Genomic DNA, 17,535 nt, shown 5'->3' with positions numbered 1-17,535 from the left:
GGAGGTTGAAGTTGAAGTAGGAAATGGGGGCCGCGCATGTCGGAGACCGTCCTTTTTGATGAGGTTAACTCTGTGTGTGTGTGTGTGTGTGTGTGTGTGTGTGTGTGTGTGTGTGTGTGTGTGTGTGTGTGTGTGTGTGTGTGTGTGTGTGTGTGTGTGTGTGTGTGTGTGTGTGTGGTGTGTGTGTGTTAGAAAGGGGGGGTGAGGTATAGCATCAGCTATGTTTGGGAGTTGAGTTTCAGAGAGAAGCATTTTTCTCAGATTAAATGGATGATGAGAATATCTTGGACAGCTGGACAAAGCAGTTGTATTTTCAGAACAGAAACACTAATTATTAATTTTTACTATGCCCCAAAGAAATTAACAATGCAGGAGAAAAAAACATTCAAAAGTCTTCCTGTTTATGTGCTGCTGCTACAGTATTTTGGCCACTTATGTAAAAGAATTAGAGCATTCAGACAAGCACACACATACCAACTGAGCCTGACTGAGAGCTAAGAATTTTGTAAAAAGAAAAAAAAGTGAAACGATAAAACGGACAAAGACTACAATAAGATAACAAAGCATAGACCGTAACATGGAAGAATAGATACAAGAGTTACCTCAGAAGAACCTTCCCTTTTATCAAATGCCAGCAAAAATAGCTTTTGGCATGTTTTGTGGCTAAATTATTTTCCCTTTGACCCTTTTCCACATTAGTAAATTTCATGGATTAATAATCAACTGTCAGAAACCTACAGCGCTCACGCTGAGGCGTCATGTAAAGGAGGATAGCACCATCTAGTGAAACGATGTGGACAGGGACTGAAACTACCAGAAATATAGTGCTTGTAGATATTAAATAAGAATAACAACAAAATAAATACTTACTACTCAATGATAATTAATAGGCCTACGCTGTCGTTTCTACATTTTTATGTTAAAAGTGAGAATAATGAAACATGATTACTGCAATACTATACCCAAATGTAATCTTTGAAATATCAAACATTCCCATCCAAAAGACTTAAAAGGTGGATGTTCAGAGTGAATGTTGTTTTCTCTTAGACAGAGAACAGTCATAAGTTTAATTTGTTTTCATGTTTGAATTATAAAAATGATGTAAACTTGAGGAGATGCTTGACAAACCACTCTTGCGTCATAAACCACTTCTCTTTTGTCCATACCAAACCGTCTTCTTTTCCAAAATATCGCAACCCATCTGGTATTTCCGATTATGCCGTTTTCTTACTGTAATCTACAATACCAAGATATTTTGCCTGAAAAGCCCTAGCTTTCATGTTGAAATACCTGAGATCACGGCGCATTATTTTTATGTGTAACAATTTGGTTTGTCCCGGTTAAGCGGCTGAAGATGTATGGATGAATGGGTTGTTATTTGGAATGATGCTGTATTGTAAGTAAGTGTATGTAAGTCAAAAGAGAAACTTTAATTAAATATACTAGGGCAGTCACTAAGTGTAAACATTGCACATTGGAATATTCAAAAAAGAAAGAGAATATTTTAACTGATGACTCTTTTATGCAAATGTTTCTTTTTTTGAACATTAAGAGGTCTGATAAAGTCTGTCTAGATTGGCAGTATATCTTATTTTCACCAGTTTGCATGAACAAACACAGAGACAGACGATTAGTCACTGCTGTGATTGCAGATTACAGGATGTATTCATTAACTTGCTGAGCAAAGCAGAACATCTCAGGATAAAGAAAATAATGTACAAGCCATTTCTTTTAAATTTGGGAAAAGGGTTGCCCATGAAAAACCACAGCCCAACAGCTGAGGGGGGAAACCCTTCCCCTTTTTGGAACATGAGGGTTGAATTTCGGTGGGTGTTTTGTTTTAACGCAACGATTATTTTTTTAAATTTAAAATAACAGCCCCGAGTATGGGGCACAAAATCCTTGTTAATTTTTGTTTTAAATTTTACAACTATTTTTATGTTGTTGATATTTAGTTTTAGGGGTGTAGATCATTTATGACCAAAAATTTTCCCCCTTTGGTTCTCTTTACGGGGGGCAATGGGGTTTTGTTTACTACCCCCTAAAACTAACCCAAGTTTTCAAAAGGGAAAGGGTTATAATAATAATGATCCCTTTTATTAATCCCACAGGGGGGGAAATTAAAATTTTACCTCGGTTTTTTATTAAAAAAAATTAAAAAGGGCCCTTTAATTAAAACACCCCATGCTAGTCCCTTTAAAAGGGGTTCTCAAAAGTTTACAAAACCCCATGCTTTTTTTGACAAAAAAAGGGGAATAAAAAATCATTTTTTGGGAAAATTTTTTTTAAAATCCCTAAAAAAAAAAAGAGGTAAAACCCAAAACCCTTTTTGGGGGGCCCACCAATTTTTTTGTGAATGAATAACGTTTTGTAAAAAAAAAAAAGGTTCTTTTTTAAAATCAGGGGTCATAATTTTATACATACCCCAAGGTTAAATTTCCCATAGGGAAAGGCCGTTTTTTTATTAAAAAAAGGGCCCAAAAGTTATTCCTGGATTAAAGGATATTTGCATCCTGATAAAATTTCCCTTCCCCCTTTGAAAAAATACCCCCAAATCCCCTCAATACTTTCCCACCATTTAGAGTAGGAAGGGGAAACCCTTTCTATAAAATCTCTCTAAATGAAAATCAAACCGGGGTATTAGTCAAAATGAAAAAAAACCCCATGCCTATCTCAAGGGGCAGGGTGAAGAGATTTATGATGGGGGGCTTTTTTAAATTTAAAAGGCCAAGGGAACTTTATCCGGATGCATAAATCCTAAAACCAGGAAAAAAACCCCTTTTAAAAATAAAAATTTCCTCCCTCTAGGGGAATTTTTAACAAGGGGGGTATATTTTATGACCCCTGTATTTTAAAAAGGGAACATTTTTTTTTTAAAATCGTTTTCTTTCACAAAAAAAATTTGGTGCCCTTTAAAAGGGTTGGTTTTTTACCCTTTTTTAATTTGGGTATTAAAAAAAATTTTCCCCAAACCCGGGTTTTTTTTTATTCCTCTTTTTATCAATTTAAAAGCATGTTTTATGAAAAATTTTTTAAAGCCCACTGTAAAACCTGAAATAAATAGAGGTTTCAGAGTTTTGAATATTACACCATATAAAGTTCTTATGGAAATTTTTGTTAGCATTGCTTATTTCACATTCAGCAAAAATTGGGGCTTTAGTTTTCATTTGGATTGTTTTCGGGCGACACAATGAATTTTGTCCATTTCACTCTTGTTGCTCTGTTTTTGGTCAGTGTGTGAGTTCTAAAAAGCTGCCTGCTGAAAATAAAAAATACAAATATGAAACGCCCATTTACATAACCAAACAAAAAGTTTCAAAACAATAACTGAAATCCCAAATTAGAGCTGAAATAATTGCCAATTGGATGATTTTATCCGGATTCATCCTGGGACAAATTTTAAACCATTGACCATACTATTTAACAACTTTAAGAACCCGTCGTTTTTTGATGTAACCAATTTCAAAACCAAAACAACCTCTATTTTGATACTGTCCTCAGCCCCATCCCAGTTTACTATTTTGCAAAACGTGCCAATGCTTGGGAGTACGCGTTACAAAAGAAAACAATACTGATGTTTTCCTTTTGCTGTACGCATAATTTAATTTCGTAATATTATACGCGTTACAATCTCATAACGCGAAACATTTTTAAAAGAAACTTTATTGCTTTTTTTTTTTTTTTAAAAAGTTCACCACCTCGAAAACCTTTTTTTACAGGAAAAAAACGTGAGTATTATTACTGTTTCGGGGTTCGTGGTTAGATGAAGGACGAAAACATTTGCGGATGATATTATTTTCAGATTTTTCGAAGCTAACGCTCTAAAAGGGTTTAACTTTTTGAGAACGTTTGGGAAATTTCGAGAACGTTCGTTGTAACCCGAAAAAGAACGTTCCCCCGAAAGTTGGAAAAAACCTTCCCAAATTAACCCAACAAACCGAAATAAACAAAAAAAACCCAGGGAAAGTTCGGAACCCAAAAAATTTTTAGCTGGGGAGTCGTTCCCTGGGCAAGCCAAAACGACAGTACGACAATCTGTGTCCAAAAGTTTACGGTACTCGCGCGCACAGCAGTGGTCCGGCCGTGGCAGAAACTTCGGGAATTAATGTTTCGCTTTCTACCTAAATATATTGCATTTTACAGCCCGGGAGAGTACCCTATGCCTATAGTGGAATGGATTCGAATGACGACCAAACACGCTTTTCTTTTAATGTGGACCTTTCCTGTTCAATGTGTTGCAGACGTACAAACATCAAAGTGAACAACTTTTGCATCTAGCATCTCCACAGTTAGCATCCCACGTTCATCTCAAAGCTAGCGAGAGTACACACTGACAACTTCCGTGTAGGCTACCTCCAAATAAAAGCACTTCCTTTGACGGTTCGCAGTAAAACTAAATTACTGTTATACAAATAAAGTTGTGTACCTTTTCAGATATCAGATGTAAATCAAGTACTTTTAATTAATGTAAATGGTGAGTTTTAATCACACTATAATTTTCTTTTAGACTGTTTGAAACTAAACAACATTAATTTCCTATTCAAGTGCTTTAACAAACATTTTTCAACAATGTTGTACTTAAATACAACTGTAAGGTACTTTTAATTATTTTCATTTTCTCATACTTGCCTATTGTACGTTTTAGTTATCTATTTTATAGCTTTAGTTACTTTGCATATTCATATTAATTATACAAAACATAATCTATGATGTACTAAAGTGGATAAAGAGGAGACTTTATTGATCCGGTGGTTTGGATCACGGACTGTATAACATTTCCTGAATCCATTCTGTCCGCTCATGACTCAGCATGGCATCATATTCTTTTATCTGCAACATATGTCGACCACAACAAATATCCATTCTACTTCAGTAAGACTTTTGTTGTTAGTCCTTCTCAGTTTATAAGGCAAATTAACCCTAATACAGAAATACTTTTGAAGAATGGGAGAAAGGAAATAACATGCAGATGATTGCTGACTGCAGTGGGAAAACACTCAATTTGGCATTCAATAAAGCTTCTTCTAAACCTACTTGTACATTAATGTTCCAGTTTCAATACAATAAGTGTGGGACAAAATGAGTCAAACATGCATAATACCAGAGGATAACATGCTGACTGAATGAAAATCTGAATTACTCAGAATTTGGTGTGACAAGATGCTCCAATTACTGGAGAAGATTAGTTAACATACAGAAATAAAAAAAAAAAAATCAAATGTTACGGGAATCATCTCGCTCTCTTGCCAGTAATACTTATACAGTCACTTCCCTTTTCACTAATAGCACACAGAAGCTGTTCGTGCCTTGCATGCAGTTCAGCAAAGGACCCTAATAAGGACCTTTCTTTTTCTCCTGGACTGACACAGAACAGAAACAGAAACAACTGCAATCATTAATTAAGCTTTTGAACTATCCGATCTGATGGAAACAGAGAGTTTGATGGTGAAGCTAAAATCACTTTCAGGAGATTCAAAACACGCAAACAAAGCTTAGGTGGATTACCGATTGTACTGTTGAGTTGCTCCATCCTTACTGTAGGCCCCACAGTATTTACAACATCCCCTACAGTGTCGGGGCTGTTGTAAGATGATCACATGTAATAATTGCAATCAAAATGATAATCAGGGCAATCATGTAATGGATATAAAAGTAGAATTTATTAGCATATCTTACATGTAAAATGCTCATATTTTGCTCCTCTTGAGGTTCAAAATTGTATTTAGAGGTTGTACCAGAATAGGTTTATATCCTTCATTTTCAAAAACACCATATTTTTGTTGTACTGCACATTGCTGCAGCTCCTCTTTTTACCCCGTGTGCTGAGCTCTCCGTTTTAGCTACAGAGTGAAGCATCACACTTCTGTTCCATCTTTGTTGGGAGTTGCACATGCACAGTACCTAGGTAAACACTGCTAGCCAGTCAGAAACAGTTTGAGGGTGTGCCATGGTAGCACATTTGCGAGCATTATAAAGTGTGTTACAAAGTAACGCACGTTTGTCACACAAGTAAAGGCTGGACTACAACAGAGCTGTTTGGAGCAGTTTGTGAACAGTGTTTTCTGTTGGAGATGGTAAGTCCCTTTGGGGTGGACTTTGTGCTTTTCACTTTGTAAACCTATAACACGCACAAAAAAGATATATAACACATTAAAGGAAAGGGAAAAGCCAAAAAGCATAATGTGAACACTTTAATTTCAACAACCTTTGCAGAATATTTGGGCTTATAATAAAATCCAACCTCACAGTCTGTGTAAAAACATATTCCCAGCATACAAATGTTTGTAACCAGTGTTATGTCTGTCTTTGTTGGTCAAAAATGTTCTCATTATGTCATACTTTGTGTTTGGAGCTGCAGAACCCCTTCTGTCCCAACAGTGTCTTTGAGTGTGGGGCAGTGTCCGGGGCAGGCCATGACCAGCACCCTGCACCCTCTTTTTTCCATTAGAAACTTCCTCAAGGACTTATCAAAAAAGTGCTTCCCTTCTCTGTACCCATCCAACAACAGCAGTGCCTCACTGGACCTGGTTAAAATAGCTCTCAGCTCATCCCCTGATATCTGTTCCGTAAGAGAAAGTTGAATCAGTATTTCCGGAAACAATCCATCCTTCACTTTGCTGCAGTCAACATATAAGAGAAGTCTAAGAGTGCTGAGATCGAGGAGGTTAGAGAGGGCATGTGTGTGCATCTCAGTCCAAGAAGAGACCAGGATGTGGGCTACGGTTGTCTTCCCGCTTCCTGAAGGTCCCTCAAGAAAAAGTGTCTCTCCAGCTTCTGGGAGTAAAGCTTGAAGATTCACAGGCTGGTCCTTACTAAAAAAGAAAAAAGAATTGGGATTGTAAGCTAGACAGGCCTGTACAAATATTGGTCACGTCAGCAATTTTTAACAACAACATTTTACAAAAATGACTAAATTCAATGGAATCGCTTCTATCTGGCGATTTGCTCCCAGTGGAAAAAATAAATAAAAATCTGCCAAAATTGTTCACGTTTGACTCGAAAATTGACACCATCGGTCATAAAGCCATCTGGGCATGTCTAAAATGGAGTGAGCTATCGTAATTAGGCGTGTTGCATCATCCAATTTAATTTAACCCCTGCTCTGAATAGAAACTGCTCAACAAAAGAGGATTGGTTTGCAGACTGTAATGAGACAGAGATAGCACAAATATGTCTCTGCACAAAGACAAAGAAAAACAAAGAAAAGAGCTATGGCTTTGCTGTTACTGGAATTGAGATTATAGAGGTCTGGCATCTTGATCAATGTGGAAATTTGTGTTTGTGACTCACTTGTTTTGGAGCTTGTGAGGCAGCTCCTCCACACAGAAAGCGTCACAGTGGCGTCTCACCTCTGTGCTGAGGGAGGAATCGGAATAATGGGCTTTCAGAAACGCCCCCAGATGTTCCTCCATGCAACCTGCAGACATCAAGACAGGTCTGATCATATAGAAAGCAAAAAAAAAAATCCTTTAGATGTTTTTGTTCTGTAATGCACAAGAAATTGCCTATATGATAATACAGACGTAGAGTGCGCAGACGGATATTTTTTTTTTACAGTAAAGGGCATTTTTGAGTCGATGTAGACCACAGATTTTGGAAAGAAGTCTAACTGAATTTGTATTTTTTGAGAGGCTTGTTCAAAACATTGAATTTGTGGGTGTCTTAAGATCAGTGTTAAACATCTAAGGGCGTCTAACAAAAGCCAACAGGTTTTTAGTCAGTGCCACTAAATGAATGTATGATAATGTTTAGTGAGTCGATTTGTCGATTGACAGAAAATTACTTTTTCAAGCAGCTATGTAAATCGTGATGATTTCCTGCTTTTCTTTATCTTATGTGGTGGTAGACTGAATATCTTTGGGTTTGGTTGGACAACTAAGCCATTTCAAGACATCACCTTGGGTTTTAGGAAATTGTGAATGTAAAAAACATTTCCCCACATCAATTGATAAACATGAATAATGTAAACCATAGTTATTAGAGTCAAAAGAGTCACTTACCTTCATTTAAAATAGTTATCACTTCCTCGTTGTCTTTATTTATGTGTTGACCTGCTGGAAAGGAACAGCCTTGTTAGATCATTAACATGGAGGAGAGTAACATTCTCAGAAGTACGGAAGCAGTCAGTTATTAATTAATAATTGAGTAGTTCAATCATTGCTACAGTGACTGTAAGACTAAAGCAATTGTGGTAGTGCAAATCCAATCACATACAGCTCAATGCAATTTTTAATCAGATTAATCTCACATGTACTTTGTAATGTATAAATTCAAAGAAAAGGGGCTCTTTGCACTTCTGTATTTAGGAGAATACACGTTGAGTTCATGTAAAAAATCAGCTTTGACACACTGTTGATTCACATGGTCATTTATTGAATGGCTATATTTCAGTCAAGCCACCTTCATGCACATGTACAACTTTAACTATAGGCCTTATTGAATTACTAAGTGTTATTCATTTGTAACTTGTAAAAAGGCATGCAGGGACTTGAGCTTTTAGCCATTTTTGTGAAATCACAGTTCAAGCTTGCTCTCACACTTGCTTTCACGCTTGGTAAGGATTTGGTTAAACCACAATAGTCACTGTCACACTTAAAGACTGGAGAGACCGCTTTTCATTAACAAAAATCTACTCAAACCAAAATATGAAACCAAAATATTAAAACTGAGGCACCATAAGAGCAAATAAACAAACCAGAAACATCCCTACAAGCTGCCAACATCCTTCTTTTTTCTCTTGATGCCCTTTTAATTCAGCCCCCCCCCCTCCCCCCCCCCCAATTGGACCGTACCACCGACACAGACAATTATAGGGTGAGCTATCCAGAGCAAGCAACATTAACACTTAAGTTTCTCAAAACATCATTACAATTGGATAGATCGGGTAGAGCCAACATTACTATTTATACATATATGTGCACCCACTACAATAGGCTCGCCAACTATTATAAACATGTCATCCACTACAGACCTATCTTCTATCTTGCCCGGCCCCTCCCTTCAGAAAAGACCTCATGAGGCAAATCTGCATCCACTCTCCCTGATTAAGCTGGTGAGCAGCCTACCCCCCCCCCCCCCCGAAGATATGTGTGTGTGTGTGTGTGTGTGTGTGTGTGTGTGTGTGTGTGTGTGTGGTGTGTGTGTGTGTGTGTGTGTAGCTGTTTAGACTCACAGGCAGCAGCAGGAACAGACCTTTGACTGTTGACTAAAAGGTTCCTGGTACTTTTAGTCCTGGAACCTATAGAAAAAAAACAGCCGGTGTTTATGTATTTAAGTTTGGATAGATGGAAGGGTTTGTTGCATGGTATAGAAATAGATAGAAATATATTAAGAAGTTTTTTTTTCCAGAGGCATCAACTTAGCTTTCTCAATGTTTGACAGGTAATATATTTGAGGTGGAATGGTATTATATAATGTACTGGCTTTGAATTTGTTTTACACGTACCTTTTCATTTATTAATTGTACATAGGGTTTTTTTCTTTTTTAAATCCTATATTTCTCATTTATTTTTGTGCTCTTGTAAGCATTTTACCTACGCACCTGTTATGAAGGGTTCATGGTGTGCAAGAACTTTGTAGAAATTACGACCTAATACCAGCTAAAAATACCATTTGTACGTTTGCACCAGCAGCTGAAGTAACACGTCTTATCATGTTCACACAGTCATACACAAAGAAACATGTAATAAGCCTACTATTGAAATGATGGAGGTCTCTGTTTGGGGGATTATACAAACAACAAACGTGCCATACTGAAAAACCACCCACGCATTTACAAAAAGCCTCAAATTCCCCAGTCACACAACCCAAGACCAACCTGGGTGTTTCCAAACTTGAGATTTGTGATTGTGACACAGAAATGCTCTGTCATGCTTACATGAAAACAAGCATGACGAGTCACATGACAGTAAACTTTCCTCAGAGATGGATGGCAAACATAAAGGTGCTAAATGCTGTAATGTTTAAAAACTTCCTCTTTTCAGTGGTAGAACGAATCCATGTGTATCAGCATCTGTACGGGAGGCAACATTGTCTTTTCACTTGAAATGACACAGCTGTTTACTGACTGAACAAATTCCTCTACCCATTTGACAAAGACAAAAAAGTAAACACTGCTAGGCCGCCCTGGGTTTGACACAGAAAGGACACACTTTGGATGCTGACTAATCCATTTGGCACTACTGTAAGTTGTTTGAGATGAGACTGAATAGGTATATTTTGGTTGGACAAGTTCTATTGGACTCTGTCCAAAGTTATTGCAGTATATTGGTATTTGTTTGAAATGGCTTGTAACAGTACCAAACAAACTAGTGTGGATAATTACAATAAGGAAATGATGAAGAATAAAAAGATACACACAATGCACAATGGGATTTTCCACTAAATTTTCTGCAGGTGCAGCCCATATTCCAAAGGGAAATCCTGACCTATATCTTGCACACACTGCTTTCTGGCTACATATTGAATGTCCAAGTTATCAAGACGATTGGCTTATATTTTGTAGTTGATACATTGCACATGTATCTGTTATTGTGAAAAAACACAATCCATTTGTCATTAGAATTGCTCCCGTTTCTCACTTTAATATTTTACCATAGCTGCATGTGGAATTGTTATGCATTGTGGTGCTGGTGTGTGCATTATCTCATATGCCAATATCAATAATATAATTTCTTACACTCCTTTTCTAACATATAAGTTTTTTAATTTGTGCTGTATGTATTTATTCATTGAGTTTTTGTATAGGGTTATTGTTCATTTCATTTTATTGTTATTTAGTTTGATCTTTTTTTGTTTTAAATGTTCAAAATAAAAATATAAAGCTTAAGCAACAAACACAAATTTACACGTGATGTAGTTATTGGAGTATGATTTGGAATCTACAACTGCATTTTATGTACTGTTGTGTTTGTTGTAAGCTACATGTCCTGATTTTGTCATGTGCTGGATATTACACATAAAAAATTGAGTGACTGGTTACCTTTTTGTTGTCGGTACATCAGCATAACAACGATAATGACAACCATTATCACTCCTATGCTCAATACGATGATGAGAGCATCGTTTTTTACACGAGGAACAGGTATTTCATCTGTGAAAAGAGTAAAGAAAGATAAGTGTCAAAATGTGCCACAAAACCCAATCCAGGGAGGACAATGCCAAGTGTTCACATGTTGTGAGTTATACCCACTATGGAAATAACCAAATATACCAAAGACAAACCATTGCAAAATTCCCCTTATTGGTCAAAAAAAAAAAGCAAACAAAAAACAGCTATTAAAGTTCCTCGTGCTCATTTTTTGATTTACACACAGGACAAAATCTCGTAATAGAACTCCTACATGCTGAATGCTTTTTCAAAAGTTCAAACCCAAACACCACCCACCGCTTCAGAGAAAAGCAGCTAACACCTTGTAACTCTGAAAAACTGTAGACAACGGCTGAAATGCTCATATTTTCCTCTCTGTTGGTAATTACAATTGATGTGGGATGACAGTAGATATCTCTATCAAAAGGAATATCTGAACATAACAGGAAACAGCAGTGAACAGTGATAGCTTAGCAAATGGTAATATATTTCCTGTTTTGGATGAGAATGTCTAAGGCTTCACCTAACTTAATGTTGCAAGCTCAGCCGCTTTTTAATGGGACAGACAAGTTCAAATTAGTACAAGTTTTGTTTACCAGGTTAAAGTTGTTGCCATTAGAGGACATAGAAAATCAAAATAGTGAGGGACAAAGTCAGTGGAAGAAGTGCTCATCAAAATGTAGTACCAAAAGTAAAAATACTAAGAATAAATATGCATAATAGTCTATATCAGAATAGTGTTTATTACATCATCGGATTATAAACAGTGATAAATTATGTGTAAGCATCACTTTAGTGTGTGTTTAAGATGGCAACTGAAAATTGACACAGCACAGTAGTAGTTTACAGCAGTAAAAATACAGTAGCCTACTTGAGTAAATGTACTTATTTATAATCCACCACTAGAAAAAAGTCACACTTCCTTTCTGTTCTGCTTGTATCTCATTTGATTATTTTATCTCTTTGTATGTTTTTTTGGGGGAGCAGACAAGAGCTGACAAGAAGTGAGAGGGGATGACATGGAACAAAGTTCACTGGCCAAACTTGACCTGGGGATGTCGCAATTAAATGGCCACCACATGAAAAATCCCTGTCTGCTTGCATCTTCTCTTTGGGAAATAATTTGAGTAAAAAGCCTTAAGAAAATAAAATTGTACCTGGAATATGAAACGTTGCAGAGCAGACATCGTTTGCAAAGATACACGTGTAGTTGTTTTTGTCTGATGAGCTGACACGTATCTCACTGGTGACTTTAAAAAGCTGGTCTGGTGTTAAGATCGCAGTGGTATTTGAACTGAGTTTCCGCTGGTGTCCATCCTGCCACATAACAGAAGCCCTGGGGTATCCCTCTGACTGGCAGGTTAGCAGCACATCATCCCCTTCTGCAGCCTTCCGAATGTGTTTAGTCAAAATTTTTAAAACGGTGTCGGGGGAGGTTTAAAAATTAAAAAATAAATAAAAATCATGTTTAAATTTGGTTTTTCCAAAAAAAGGTTGGGTTCCCCCAAACATGCAATTTTATTTGGGGGCCCCTTTTCCCCTTTCGTGCTGTGCTAAGCAAAAACAAAATATAAAAGATAAAATTTAATATTTATTTTTTAATACAAAATTTTTAGAAATACATTTAACTTTTTTACTACGTCAGGGGGGCATCACTATCAAATTATTCATATTTTATGATCAAAAGGGGTTTTCATGATAAAAGGGAAAAATTTCAGGGAAGTTTAAAAAGAGCCCCCCCCCCCCAAAACATTTTTACCAAAATTTAGTAAATTGGTTTTATACTGGTTAGTTTCATTTTTTACTGGGGGGAGGTTTTTCTGGGATGCCCCGAAAAGGCCCACGCTATTGGGAAAGAGAAGACCCCTTTCCAAAAACAAAGCCCTGAACCTTCACCCAAAAAACCCAAAAAATTACACGTCCCCCAAAAACTTAATTTCCCACCAAAAAGGACAAAGTTATTTTTTTAATCAGTTCCTTTTTGTCGCAAACCCAAAAATGGTGGGGCCCCCGTACTGATCCGGGGCCCGGAGACCCCGTAAAGGTTTACAAAAGAAGAAAATAGTTCCTTTCATGGTTCCCGTTTAAAAACATTAGCCCAGAACAGAGGTTTAAAAATTTAAAAAAAGTCGTTGCATAATTTTCTTTTCGTTACCTAATACAGGCACATTTTCTTGGTCCCCCTATTGGGTTTTTATTTTTTCCTTTTTTAAAAAGGGGTTTTTGTAAAATAATTCCCAAAACCCCAAAAACAAATAAGGGAAAATTTAAAAAGGATTTTACCAAAAGGGGGAAAAATTTTACGCCCTCCCAAATTTGACACCCCAATTATTCCCCATAAGATCCCAAACCATAGGATGGAAAAAAACGGATGGGAAAAAGTTTTCCCCCATCCCTTAGAGGAAATCTGACAGTATTTACGCCCCGTCTACAAATTCTATGTAATTTTGAAAACACACTGCCAGTTTTACTGTAACTTGGCCCAGCCTTTCTGAGTCCCCCCCAGAAAAGCCTTGGCCCCCATAGTTGAATCCCGGGACGCCAATTTCGTTCAGTTTCCATAGATACACATCCCGAGCAAAAGGGGGGTATCAAGGGGCCAGGTACCTTTAGGCGGCTGAGAAATTTTATAGTTTTTGGCTGAAACCCCGCAGCCATCCAACATCTTTCCCAAACTTTTCAGTACAGGTTTTCTCTGTTTCAACAGTGAACAGCACTGCAGGGAAACAATACAAAGTAATGTCAATTTTCTAAACAGCCCTGAAGAAATATGCAACATCAAATCAAGCCCAAGGGATTAATAAAGCTAAGTCTAAGTCTAAGTCTAGATGGTTTTACTTTGTTTTCATAAAATGGCTTGTGTGTCAAATAAAAACTATAAATGTTCAATGCAAATGCAAGTTCTTTCCAGTTTATGCTCTTATTTATTCTTCAATGTTCCCACAGCTGTAAATGCTATACTAAACACCAAAAAGAAAGATTATTTATCACACACCTGAGAGAGATGGCTGAAGCATGATTTGCAAAACTACAAGTAGGGCCCAGTCCATTGAGACCTAACGGGAAACAGAAGGGAGTGTACAGATGTGACAGATGTTGAAATCATTTGGCCATGTTGGTCAGAAACATGAGTCATATTACTGGAAAAAGCCAGATGTGAATTCTAAAGCCAAAACTAGTATGATCTTGTGAACTTCTGTACTCTGCAAAACAATTACATGACTCTGAGAAAAAACACACATCACATGTTTGTGAGTCCAACATTATTATTCCTAATCTCAGCATGACTCAGCTCTTCAAAGAAATGTACTTCCTCATTGGTTATATTGTAATAAAGAAACAAAAATAGCAATTGATGCTTTGACTTTAGAGCTGTGTCAACAGACAACACAGCAGTTTTACCCTTTCTAGTGGCGATTTGTCCTCAGATTGAACAAATCAAACTCAAAGTCAAACAGCCACGGAGGCAACGAAGGTGTGAATCTTACGCAGAGATAAAAACATGCCTTGTCAAGACAGAGATGGCCTTATGTGAGGTACATTAATCCAGTTTTTGGCAAACAAATATTTTTAACAAAGGAACAACGTCTCCATAGACTTTGGTAAAAAAACAAACACATTAGCCCTCGCCTGTGTCTACTTCCTACACACGGGATCACCCCTGTATGTAGACTTCACCTGTGGCTGAGGCTGCATGGTGCTTTCAAAACAAATGCACTAGCAGATACTAAATATCCATAATCCATAAATAATCCATAAATAACCAAAATAAAAATAATAATGATATAAACAAGCGTATGTAGATGTATGATTCAAGCAAAACAAACAACTATTAAATATAACAAAACAAGAAACAGCTCCAATAACATGAATAAACACAATTTATCTGGAAATGTTAGCAAATCAGGATTTCAGTCAGTGGAGAGGATTGAGTCAGTATCTAAGGTATCTATATGAATCCATTTGAAATGGAAATGACACATGAATGCCTTTGAATGTGGGAGCTGTCAAGCCCTGGCAACTATTTGGCTCACAATAGACATAATTGAAAAAAAATTAGTACTTATTTAGTGAAATACAAAGTAGGTACGGTTGAACTTATTACAATAACCTGTGGTAAACATATTTACTATAATTAAGATAACTGTGTTTGTCTTCAGGCTATAGAGCTAAATTTAAACCCTTATTTACAAATAAATATTTGTGTTCATATAATAAATGTACAAATGATACATAGATATAATAATAATAATAATAATAATAACAATAATAACAATAATAATTATAATTATAATAATAATAATAATTATTATTATATTATTATTATTATTATTATTATTATTATTATTATTATTATCATTAATCTTACCTGCAGGTCATGCAACAGCTAGTTGTATTGTCATCTGGTGTTTCCTTCTTCCTCCCACTCTGCTGATATGAAGTCTCTCTGCAGTATGCTGCTGTTATATATAACAGCCTACAAGGACGCCCTTTTCGACATGTGGAAAAAAATCCCTTCGCACACACATACACACACACACACACACACGCACACACGCACCTACACACACACACACACATCTACGTGAAAACACACTTAACGTTACATCCCGCTGTATAAGTTAAACCGTAACCCAGTGCGAGGACCCGCTCGACATTTAAAGGAAAGTGTTAACAACATTGCGATAGATTGGACAGAGACAGACACGGAAGTCTCTGTCCTGTAGTAAGCCACTGCTTACTGTAAGTGGTGAGAGCACATTGACTCATAAACATTTCGGGTTTGCAACGATTAGTGTCTGCTTACTGTAAGTAAACAGACGAAATCTTATCTTAATAATATTGTTATAACCCGAAAAGTCATAAAACAGCTGTAACGTCAAACTTTATTTCGGCAGCGCGTGCAATTAAACCAACAGAAGAAAGTATAGGCTACAGCCCACTATGCGACGGTATAGAATAGATTACGCTTATAATTCAAATTCAAAAATTCTAACTGGTAGCTGGTCTGTTCTTCCCTCTCTGTTTCTGTCTGGTGGTTTCTTTTCACGGGTCCCCAATGACGTCACGTGTAAATACGGTAACGTTTTAAGAATCAGGAAACTGGAACAAGGTGAAAGAAGTGTCGTTTAGAATAATTCACAGATATTACCCTGCCAGTCATTATATGCTGAAATTTAAAAGAGACATTGATGCAAACTGTTCTTTCTGTGGTGATCACCCAGAAACTGTTGTACACCTTTTTTGGTATTGTTCATACTCCAGAAGATTTTGGCAACACCTCAGCAGATTTATCATTGACCGTATCTATAAGACTTTGCCCTATTATGGGAAAATGTTGTATTTTGTTTTTATAGAACTCATAGTAAAGAAAAGATGTTTTTATTATAAATTTACTAATCCTTTTGGCCAAATTTCATATCCACAAATGTAAATTCAGTTCTAAAAAACCTAATTTTAATCTTTTTTCCCATGAGGTTGTGCATTATATAAATCTGATTTCGTGCTCCCATAACAAGAAGGCAGCTAAAACTGTCAGTATTTGGTCTCCTTATCTCTCTAGTGACCTTTAAGCTTCCCCTGGCAATTGTTTGTATTGTATGATGTTTGTTGTGTTTGTATCTTTTACTTTTATGTGTTGTTGGTGTTCTGTTTTGTATTTTTTGAAATAAAGATGGCTTTAAAAAAAAAAAAAAAAAAAAAAATCAGGAAACTGTTGCTTTGGTAAACCTTCACCCAAGTTCTCTGTCAGCTGATGAACAGTTCAATAAGATATACTGATGTCAGTGGTTTGGGGCTCAGTTTAGCATTTACTGCTTTGTTATTTTGGTAAAACAGTGGTATAAAGAAGTATTTAGATTATAGCTTATTAAAACAGTATCTATGTATAAGTCAACATTCTCAATTATGTATTATGAAAAGTAGCATTGTGTACACAAAAAGTAGCCTACATTTTTTAACACAATGTAAATACTTACAGTATTGAGTATACCTAAGTAACCCTAAGCCCACTCATTATGCAACAAAATGGCCCCTATCAGATTTACTTAAATACATTTTATATTACTGGATTTCTATTACTGATGTTGGATCTGTTTGAGGTGGAGCAAATTGGAATTACTTTTGGGCACATGGTCTGTATGTAAATATTGATTCTGCAAAGCAATATAAGTCAAATAAATATACAATATTTCTGAAATAGTGGATTAGAAGTATAAAGTAGTAGAATATGGAAATGTTCAAGTAAAGTACAGTTTAAAAAATTAAATTTGGACACAGAACTTTATCGAGTGTGTCCAACTTAGTTTCTATCTCTGATAATATAAAACTATTACTACCACTTCTCTGCTCCTACTACAGTTGGCAATAGCAAGTAAACTGGACTTTTTAAGTCAGATAATATGTAAATATGCTGCCAACAACAAAGACGTTCACGTTCACACAAG

General features: G+C 36.4%; 1 protein-coding gene across 1 annotated transcript; it reads right to left on the bottom strand.

Annotated features, from left to right (window-relative positions):
- Positions 1 to 5,638: 5,638 nt before the first annotated feature.
- On the bottom strand, positions 5,639 to 15,683 carry LOC116704715 (uncharacterized). The gene is made up of 9 exons (XM_032540329.1): positions 15,459 to 15,683; positions 14,085 to 14,145; positions 13,753 to 13,805; positions 12,247 to 12,526; positions 10,982 to 11,092; positions 9,173 to 9,238; positions 8,001 to 8,054; positions 7,291 to 7,417; positions 5,639 to 6,812 (listed from the first exon to the last, which is right to left on the bottom strand). The coding sequence occupies exons 2-9, from the start codon at positions 14,137 to 14,139 to the stop codon at positions 6,329 to 6,331; spliced, it is 1,230 nt and encodes a 409-aa protein (XP_032396220.1). The 5' UTR covers positions 14,140 to 14,145; positions 15,459 to 15,683; the 3' UTR covers positions 5,639 to 6,328.
- Between the last annotated feature and the right edge of the window lie 1,852 nt (positions 15,684 to 17,535).

The sequence above is a fragment of the Etheostoma spectabile genome, chromosome 16, assembly GCF_008692095.1.
Source record: "Etheostoma spectabile isolate EspeVRDwgs_2016 chromosome 16, UIUC_Espe_1.0, whole genome shotgun sequence".
Taxonomy (NCBI): domain Eukaryota; kingdom Metazoa; phylum Chordata; class Actinopteri; order Perciformes; family Percidae; genus Etheostoma; species Etheostoma spectabile.
The sequence above is the reverse complement of the archived record's forward strand: the minus strand, read 5'-3'. Positions and strand labels throughout refer to the sequence as shown.